A 9571-nucleotide genomic window follows, 5' to 3' on the forward strand; every position below is an offset into this window, starting at 1 on the left:
CCATCATGAGGGATTGCTCTTAGTGGTCATTAAAAGGCCCTTATGTTTGATAGGTGGGGAAAATGAGGCCCAGAGAGGGAATGGGGCGTGGCTGTGTGCGCCAATGAGCTGGTGAACCAGTCTTTTCTGAGGCCCAGTGGGCTCTGCCCTGGTGGGCTCCACTGTAGGGGAGATGGAGATGGGGCCCCTAGCCTGATCTGGAAGCCAAGACAGGGGAGGCAGGCGGGGAGCTGACCCTCCCAACCGGCCCCTCCTTACAGCAAGAATGCCTATGGCGAGGAGAAGGAGAACCTCAGGGCCCGGGCCCTGGACCTGTCGCTCAAGTACCACTTCGTGACTCCACTGACCTCCATGGTGGTGACCAAGCCTGAGGACAATGAGGACCAGACGGCCATTGCCGACAAGCCCGGGGAAGGTGGGCACAGAGAGTGGAGGCCAGAGCTGGGAGGCCTCCTTCCAGGACCCTGGGCCCTGGGTGGTGGAAGAGAAGTGGGCCAGGCTGGCGAGATCCAGACCTGCTGAAGAGGGCCAGGTCCAGGGGGCATCTGAAGGAAAACTGGCCACGGGCTGGGGAGGGTGGGGCAGAGAGACTGAATAAGAACCTCTGGGTCTCTAAAGGGCTGTGAGTAAAGGGACACTCTGCCCAGGGGCCATTTCAAGGAAAGGGACTTAGACTACAGCATGGAAGGGCTCAGTTAGAAGCACTTCTAGCCTGAAAGTCAGTCCTGGAGCAGGCTACCAGGTACCTGGGGATTGTGAGAGAAAGCAGGCCTGGGAGCTGGAGGCTGGGACCAGGCCTGCTCAGCCAGACCTCCCTACTTATCAGGTGAGTCCTGAGTGCCTGCTGTGACTAGGCTTGCGTGGGCTATGGGAGTGGCATTGGGAGGCATGGGAGGCACAGAGCTGGGCCAGGCCAGGACTCTGGCCTCCAGGAGCTCCTGATTCTAAGGGAGACCTGCTGGGGGGCCCAGCTGGCTGCTGGGGAGGCCCACGGCCTGGGGCTGGGTTGGCCAGGCAGTGAGCTCTGGCCCCTGTTCAGGCTGCTCCCATTGGTTGCACTGACCCTGACACTAGTGGCTTTTGACTTCTAACACATTTCTTTTCTTCCTCCCCAACTGTGCCTGTGGATGCAGAAGGTAAGCTTCAGCCTGCAGCTGGGTGGGCATCATGGGCAGGAGACAAGAGAGAAAGGGGAGGCCTTTCTAAACAAGCCAGGGGTGCTCCGTCTAGGAAGGGGCATCCAGGACACATAGGCTCAGGTTCCAGGTCTACTGTCAACTTACCAGTGACCTTGGCCCAGGTGCTGCCCCTCTCTGCTCCTCAGGGGCCCCATCAGTTGAATAGGGGTGGCTCCCTCTGCCCGAGGACAGTCAGTATAAGAATGCTCTGTGACCTGCAAAAATCAGCAACTTACTAACAGCTAGACTCTTACACTCTATTAATCCCACAGCAACTCTCCAAGGGGTCTCTTATGAGTCCCATTTTACAGTGAGGAAACTGAGGCACGGAGTTAAGTCTGTTTGCTCAAGGATGCAGTCAGTAGATGGCGGAGCTGAGACTTGAGCCCAGGCAGCCTGGTTCCAGTGCCCTCACTGGTAATCACAGTGCTCTGCACCTTCTCATCACAAAATTGGAACCTAACCCCCCAAAAGTCCACCGCCACCTGTCAGAGCCTCGCCAGCCCCTACTTGCCTGCTCAACCTCTGCCGATAAGGGGATGTCCAGTCCAAGCAGCACATTTCGACTGGGTCATCACTTTCCCCTCACAGCAGTCCTGTCAAATGTACAGCCATTGGTGTGTGAGTGTGCATGCATGTGTGTATGTGTGTGCATATGTGTGTGCATGTGTACACGTGCATGCAGTGGGTGAGTGTTTTACTCCCAGGGAGCAATAGATAGCTACTATCCTCACCCCACCCCAACGGGGCAGCGGGGAGGGAGTTCAGGGTGAGGAAGATGTCTGCTTTGAGCATTACTGATGAGACAGAAGCTGAGGCTGGATGGCTTGCATTTTAGCTGCGTCAAAATGCCAAGTCCCTAACATTAGAAGTACATCCTTATTGCCACCACCCCTGTAAAGGGGTTCCCTGGGCATGCCCCCCGTTTTCTAAAGCCTAAATTTAGGGGTCACATCCCCACCCTCAGTCTGCCAGCATTGGGCTCCCTGGGGACTGGGGGCCCCAGACAGGCAGAAGGCATGGGGTTGGGGAGAAGGAACTCCTGGACCCCATTCAGGATACCCTTTGGCTTCTTTTTAGCCAGGTCTGCGATCCCCTCCATGGCCTACCTGAGTGAGTATGTGCTGCCTGCCGCAGCCCCCTCAGCCCACTGCCTGGAGCTTGGCCCTGCCCCCCGTTCCCTCTAGGGTCTTACCTGAATCAGTTCTCTGGGACAGACAGATGACTGGCTATCCTGAGGAGAGGTGGGAGGGCAGGAGCATTTGGGAGCAGGAAGGGGGAACTGGGTGGGTGTCCTGGCACCTCTCAGGGGGGCTCGTTCAACTCAGCCCTCTCCCCCTTTGTGTCCACAGCCAACTACCAGCCTCCGCAAACACCCTACTACTATGGTGAGTCCCCTGGCTGACTCCAGGGCAACGTACAGGGTCCTGGGCGCAGCACCTCCTACCTGTCTGGGAGTCCACCCCACAGGGCCCCGGAGGCGAGGGGAGGCCCCAGGTACAGTGAGAGGCACCTAGAGCCAGCCCCTTCTCTGATATGCCCTCAGTGGACGGGGACCCCCACTTCATCATCCAAGTTGCAGAGAAAGATGATGCCATTTGCTTCAACATCGATGAAGACCCAGGCACGGTGCTGTGCCTCATCCAGGACCCAGTCACAGGTGGGCCACACGGACTGGTCCTCACTCTGCTCGGTGACACACCCATCTTCATATACACAGCACACCCCTTCCCTGGGGGCGGGGAGGGCTGCCCAGAGCCATAGTCTCCTGAAGTCCCCCAGGTGCCAGTGGTGTTGGAGAGATGGTAAGAGTTAAGGGCAGCCTGGGGCCAGGACCCAGCCTGTATCTGGCGAATAGTTTTTCTCTAAAAGTTTTGCTCCCTGGCCCAGCCAAGGTGCAGGTCCACAACAGCCCTCAGCAGCCAGCATGGCCCAAGCATGTCCAGGACAGACAGTACTGCATTGTAAAGTCCTGCTCTCTCCTTGGGCCCCACTCTCCTACCCCTCAGCAGGCCTCTCTGAAGGGAAAGCCCTATTCCTAAATGCCAGCCTGGATTCATACCATCTCCCTGGTTTCCCCCTGCCCCGTCACCCTGGCAGGCCTCACGGTTAATGGGAAGATCATTGGGGACAAGATAGCCAGCCCTGACTCTCAGACCAGAAAGACTTACTTTGGAAAACTGGGGATTGCCAATGCTCAGATGGATCTCCGGATTGAAGTGACAACGGAGAAGATCATCCTGTGGAATGGGGCTGTGCAGAGCACTTTCAGCTGGCTGGACACAGTCACAGTCACACAGGATGGGTAAGATCCCTCCACTAGGTCTCCGAGGGGTGCTACAGCCCAAGGGCTAAGGAGGCTCTTGAGAGACTTGGAGAAATTCCAGGACAGAAGACCCACAGAAGTCACAGGAGAGACTGGTGGCCTTGGAGTTCAGTTCCCTGCCCTGGGAAGGGTGACCACGGTGGCCTCTACTGCAGGGCCTGTCAGAGCCAGAACTGGTAGCTGGACAGGTTGTAGGACTGACCTTTAGGGAAGGGTGCTTGGATGAAAGATACTAACCTGGAAATCAGATAATAAAGATAATTCCCATTCACATCTTCTCTGGCTTAAGTAGTTAGTTCTCAAACTCCTCGGCCTCCCCTGTCTTCAGATTTCCAGAACCTGGTGGGCAAAACAGGAATGTTACCCTCAATGAGGGTCAGAGAGGGAGTGGAACCTGCCGAAGGTCACATAGGAAGTCAGTGGCTGAGCTAGGGTTGAACCCTAGTCCTCTGGACTCCCAGGACAACCCTCATCCCTACTTACAGAAAGGAGTAAGAATCCACTCAGTGGAAGGCATGGACAATATGTGTGAGGCATCTTCTCTCCCACACCTCCAAGGTGGTTTCTGGAGTCTGTGTACTCCCAGGTGCCATGTGCAGGGAAGGTTCTGCTGAGACATGCTTCAATCATATGTCCAGTGTCATGGGCGCTGGACCCCGTGGCCATCTGCTGACCTCCTCTTCTCTCCCAGGCTGTCTGTGACAATCAACAGGAAGAAGAATATGGCAGTCTCCTTTGGAGATGGGATTACCTTTGTGGTCGTCCTGCACCAGATGTGGAAGAAACATCCTGTCCACCATGACTTTCTGGGCTTCTACGTGGTGGACAGTCACCGGATGTCAGCACAGACACACGGGCTGCTTGGTATGGACTATTCAGGCTGCAGACTGTTCAGGCTATGTGCAATCTTGTACCCAGTATACAACCCAGTCTTTGCATCAACCCTGAAAGGCCAGTGGCCGTGTTACCCGTGCTAATGGCTAGGGGCTGACAGTGTAAATGTTTTTATTCCCAGGACAATTCTTCCACCCCTTTGACTTTAAAGTGTCTGACATCCACCCAGGCTCTGACCCCACAAAGCCAGTTGCCACAATGGTGGTGAAGAACCATCAGCTGACAGTCACCAGGTGAGGGGGCACCTCTGATCCTGCCTAGTAACAGGAAAGAAGGAAACAGCCCTCTCCAAGCAGGCACATTTGCCTGGTGGGCTCTTATCTTCTGTGGGGTACCTTTGTTTCCCTCTGGAGTCTCGGCCCCCTCTAAGCCCCTCCTAATCAGGGAAAAGGGCCAAACTTGGCCTCCTAGAAGGAGTCATCATGTGACTCTCATTATTGACCGAAGACTTCTGGGTTCTCAGAATTACCAACTTCATATCCTTTTTAACCTTAGCTCCATGATCTTAGCGGCCATCTTTTCCACCCTGTATGACAGCATCTGTCTCTATTCTCCCAGGGGCTCCCAGAAAGACTACAGGGAGGATGCCGGTATCGGCACAAAGGTCGTCTGCTGGTTTGTCCACAACAACGGGCAAGGGCTGATTGATGGCACCCACACCGACTACATTGTCCCCAGCCTCTTCTGAGTAGAAACGCCAACTCCTGCTGAGAATGGCTGGCCAGCCTGACTAGCATCAAGAACAGGGGCACAGAGCAGGGCCTGCAGGAGAAGCTGGAACAATAAAGCTCAAGTTGGAAACCAGACAGCCGCCAGCCTCTGCATGCCTATATGGGCCCCTGCTCCAGGGAATGAACAGCTGGGCCCTGAGGCAGCTCAAATGAGGCAGCGGCTAGTAGGAAGGCAACTTCCTGGGCCTCTCCACCTATGCAACTGAAAGATGGGGTTGGTTGAGGTGGCATTTTAGGGAGTCAAATGTATAATAGTTTTGGAAGGAAAAATCAAGAATTGACTCTAGAGAAAAAGGAGCTCCCAGAAGTTGGGAAGGACTGAATGCATATCAGAGTCCAGGAGGGTTATAATACAAGTCAGGGGTCATTGTTAAGGAGCTTCTATCAGGACCTTCAGGCCTGAAAGTCCTTCTATGACTCAGAAGCAAAGAGTGCTCCAGGCAAGACACAGCTCACAGCTAGATGGGGATGTCATCCACCCCTTAATCCTTCCAATTATTTATCCATCCATCCGTCCACCCACCCACCCACCCATCCATCCATCCATCCATCCATCCATCCATCTACCTACCCATGCATTCACCCATCCACCAAACCATCCATCCAGCAGATAAACACAACATCCACTCTAAGCCAGGATCTGGGGCACACAGCTTAGTAACCCATGGGTGTCTCAAGTTTGCATTCATCTGGGTCAGGCAAAGCCAGGATCCTCTATTCACACCTCATGGTGACCACCTGCTCCACCCCTCAAGGAGTCCAGGGTGGAGACAGAGAGAGGTTCTTGGAGGAGGGGCTCTGAGAGCTGTCCAGCTTGGACAACCCTCTCTGTCTGGACCATTGCAATTGCCCCTTTCTGGGTCTCCTTGTTCCTCCTCTCCTGCATCCCACAGAGAGCTTTTCACTAAGCAGGATTGATCATTGCTCCTTGCCTAAAATCCTATAAATGCCTTCTGTCATCCATTGCTCTTGCGAACAAGACAAAAGTCTTTCCTATGGTCTTTCCAGCTTCGTTAGCCCATTAAACCAGGTGCCTCTCCTTACATTCCGGGTTCCAGACACACAGGCTATTTCCAGTTCTGCAAACACACCCTCCCTTGCCCCAGCTCCTTTGCCTCTGCTGTTCTCTCTGCCGGAGGGTCTACGGGCACACTGGGCAGAGAGTGCTCCATTGAAGGAAGCAGTTGGTGGTTGGTGGTAGAGCAGGGGAGCACAATAAGGCCGAAGGAGTTTGGAATCAGATTGGAAAGGGCCATGAATACCAGTAGGGGTGGGGTCAGGCCATGATTCACTAGGAAGTTGTCCTTCCTCCCACTCTGGGGGCCCAATGCCCTCTCCCCCCCATTGGAGCCTAAATAGGGTTTTCCAGGGCTCACACTGGCCTGGCGGCTGGAGAGGCTGCTGGAGGTTGAGAGGGCAGTCCAGGAGGAAATGTTTACCATCAGAGGGATCTCAGGTGGCTAGTAGGGCTACTGGTGGAATTGGCAGCCGTTAATTGCCCTAGGGATGGGGCACGTGAGACACTGCTCCCGTTAATTGCCCTAGGGATGGGGCACGTGAGACACTGCTCCCGTCCTGATGACTTCCCCATGGCCCCAGGGTGAATGTGACAGAAGCCCTGGCTGGACTAGCCTGTGAATGGGGCAGGAAAGGGAACCCCTGGAGGGCGTGGGCCTGCCATCCCATTCAGGAGTGCTGGATCAGCTGAGGAGCCATATGGCTCTAAGCCAGTCATCTTGAGTGTCAGTCTTCACATCTGCAAAACGGGAAGGAAGATCCTGCCAACTGGAGGGTATGCAAAGGCAGCGTCGTTAGTTTCTGCCCATCTCTGCCCTGGTGCTCCAGAGAGAAACCAAGCCTGGCAGGTCAGGGAGAAAAACAGGAAGAGGGGCTCCAGTCAAAATTCTGCCTCCTCTCCCCAACACGCAGATGGGGAGGCCCTCCACACAGGCAAAAACTAGGCAGACTATCCTTTCCGTAATCCCAAGTCATCCTGGCTGCACCTGTCCCTACCTACAGCCTCTGATGGCTCCCCAGTCTTTCAGGGTAGAGGCCATGCTTCATGGCAAGTTGGACACGGCCCATGCTGGCCTGGCTCACCCTCCTCACCTCGCTCTCCATCATCCCCTTCACCTTGTCCCACAGAACCTCTTTCCTTCATGTCCCTGAACTCAGTGCAGCGTGTTTTCACTCTAGGCCTGGGCACATGCTGTTCCCTCCGCCTGGTGTCCTTGCTCTCCTTTTCCATTGGGCTAACTTCTCTTTGTTCTTCAAAACTCAACCCCAGTGGAACTAAAGCCACTCCAGGAGGTCACCTTTCACCCAAATAATAGATTGGCCTATAAAATAAACAGTAACACCTGTGAGGAATGTGTTCGTTAGAACAGTCAACTACAGGAGACCAAATGGGCAATATTTGCCCAAAAGAAAAATGAGAAGGCAAGGAGGCTCAGGGAAACTGGAGGGATGGAAACGAGGAAGGCAGGGTGGAAATGGGGACAGTGCTGATATATCGCGGGGATAGCAACCAATGTCATGGAACAATTTAACAATTTGTGTATGAATTGTTGAATGGGAAACTAATTTTTTTTTATTGTGCTAACTAAATAACTTTTGAACACAGTACTTTAACTATATAAATTCAGGTTAAAGGTAAAAAGAACTCTAGTTAAGCAGAGTTTGAAACCTAGTTAAGTAGGTTTGATTTTTCACAGTAGTATAATTAGCAATTCTGAAAACACCTTACGTAAGAACCAGTTGCCCTTGAGTAGGCTGCAATTCAGGGCAACGCCATGTGTGTCAGAGTAGAACTGTGCTCCATGTGGTTTTCTTTTTCTTTTTTTAAATTGTATTGCTCTTTAGTTGAAAGTTTACAGGGCAAACTAGTTTCTTATTCAAAAGTTTATACACAAATTGTTTTGTGCCACTGGTTGCAATCTCCACAACGTGTCAGCGCTCTCCCCCTTTCCCTTTAAACTCTGAGTTCCCCGTATCCATTCCTCCAGTTTTCCTGTCCCTTTCTGCCTTCTTGTCTTTGCTCTTGGGCAGGTGTTGCCCATTTGGTCTCATATGCTTGACTGAACTAAGAAGCATGTTCCTCATGTGTATATTTGTTTGTTTTACAGGCCTGTTCAATCTTTGGCTAAAAGGTGGACTTCGGGAGTGGCTTCAGTTCTGAGTTAGCAGGGTATCTGGGGGCCATAGTCTCAGGGGTTCCTCCAGTCTCTGTCAGACCAAAGTCTGGTCTTTTTTTGTGTGTGAATTTGAATTTTGGTGATTTTTCTCCTGCTCTGTCTGGAACCCTCTATTGTGATCCCTGTCAGAGCCATCAGTAGTGGTAGCCGGGCACCATCTAGTTCTTCTGGACTCAGGCTGGTGGAAGCTGGGGTTCATGTAGTCCATTAGTCCTTTGGACTGATATTTTCCTTTTGGCTTTGGTTTTCTTCATTCTTCTTTGCTCTGGATGGGATGGGAGAAATAGATGTATCTTAGATGGCCACTTGCAAGCTTTTGAGACCCCAGACGTTACTCATCAAAGTAGGATGTAGAACATTTTCTTTATGAACTATGTTATGCCAATTAACCTAGATGTCCCCTGAGACCATGGTGAATGGGAAATTAATTTGCTGTGTACACTTTCACCTAAAACACGATAAAACGTTTTTTTTTTTTAAAAAAAACTTGCTATTAAAATGTTCATTATTTAACAATTAAAAAAAAAAAGAAAAACCTTAACCCCAGCAACACCACTTCCAGAAAGCCTTCCCTGATATCCCCAAGGCTGGGCGAGATGTTTCCCCCTGGGCTCCTGCAGCACCTGGTGCTTTTCTGGGTGGCAGTGTCTGTCATGGTGCCCAGTGTATTCACAGCACCTGGCTTAGGCCTGGCCCAGGTAGGTGCTGGAAAGCACTTGGTGAATGAAACAGTGAAAGGCATGGCTCTCCTTGCAATGGTTCACAGAGGACACCTGCCCTGCAGGTGCTGGCTAGACCAAAAGTCACCTGTGACTCCTCTGCCATTCCACAGTACTGTTCAGGTAGCCTGTGTCCCAGAGGGGTGAGCTTAGGATAGACCCTCCTCTCCTTCCAGTGTGTCAGAGCTAGCCCCACAGTGAGCCTAACAGAGCCCCCCGGCTGCTGCCTTGTCTTACAGAGCTCCAGCCTGAGCCCCTCTGAGCATCTTTCACAAAGTGACTCAGCCTGAGGCCCCCTCCTCCCAACAAGCCTTGATGGAGAGGCAGCAGTGCAGGGAATAATGTTTCCGTGTGTTTGGCCAATCTGCTGCTGGAGATCCCTCCCACCAGCCTGTCCTCTGACCCTTCTAGAAAGACTCACTCAGTAAACATCCTCCATAGCTCAAAAGCTGGGAAAACAACATTTCCCCTTTGATTGTTAAGGTTGTGTGCCAACTTGGCTGGGCCATGATTCTCAGTGGTCTGGCAG

The 9571-nt window shown here is 52.7% G+C and overlaps 1 protein-coding gene across 1 annotated transcript in view; it reads left to right on the plus strand.

The window, feature by feature from the left end:
- The window catches only part of ITIH3 (inter-alpha-trypsin inhibitor heavy chain 3), a 15065-nt gene extending 9979 nt beyond the window's left edge, over positions 1-5086 (plus strand). Inside the window, exons 11-18 of the mRNA XM_004368750.2 lie at positions 261-428; positions 2263-2291; positions 2531-2566; positions 2725-2838; positions 3279-3483; positions 4196-4368; positions 4520-4631; positions 4957-5086. Of these exons, the coding sequence (XP_004368807.1) occupies positions 261-428; positions 2263-2291; positions 2531-2566; positions 2725-2838; positions 3279-3483; positions 4196-4368; positions 4520-4631; positions 4957-5086 (967 nt within the window). The remainder of the gene's footprint in view (positions 1-260; positions 429-2262; positions 2292-2530; positions 2567-2724; positions 2839-3278; positions 3484-4195; positions 4369-4519; positions 4632-4956) is intronic.
- Positions 5087-9571: the final 4485 nt, after the last annotated feature.

Source organism: Trichechus manatus, unplaced genomic scaffold, assembly GCF_000243295.1.
Source record: "Trichechus manatus latirostris isolate Lorelei unplaced genomic scaffold, TriManLat1.0 scaffold00001, whole genome shotgun sequence".
In the NCBI taxonomy this organism is placed as follows: Eukaryota; Metazoa; Chordata; class Mammalia; order Sirenia; family Trichechidae; genus Trichechus; species Trichechus manatus.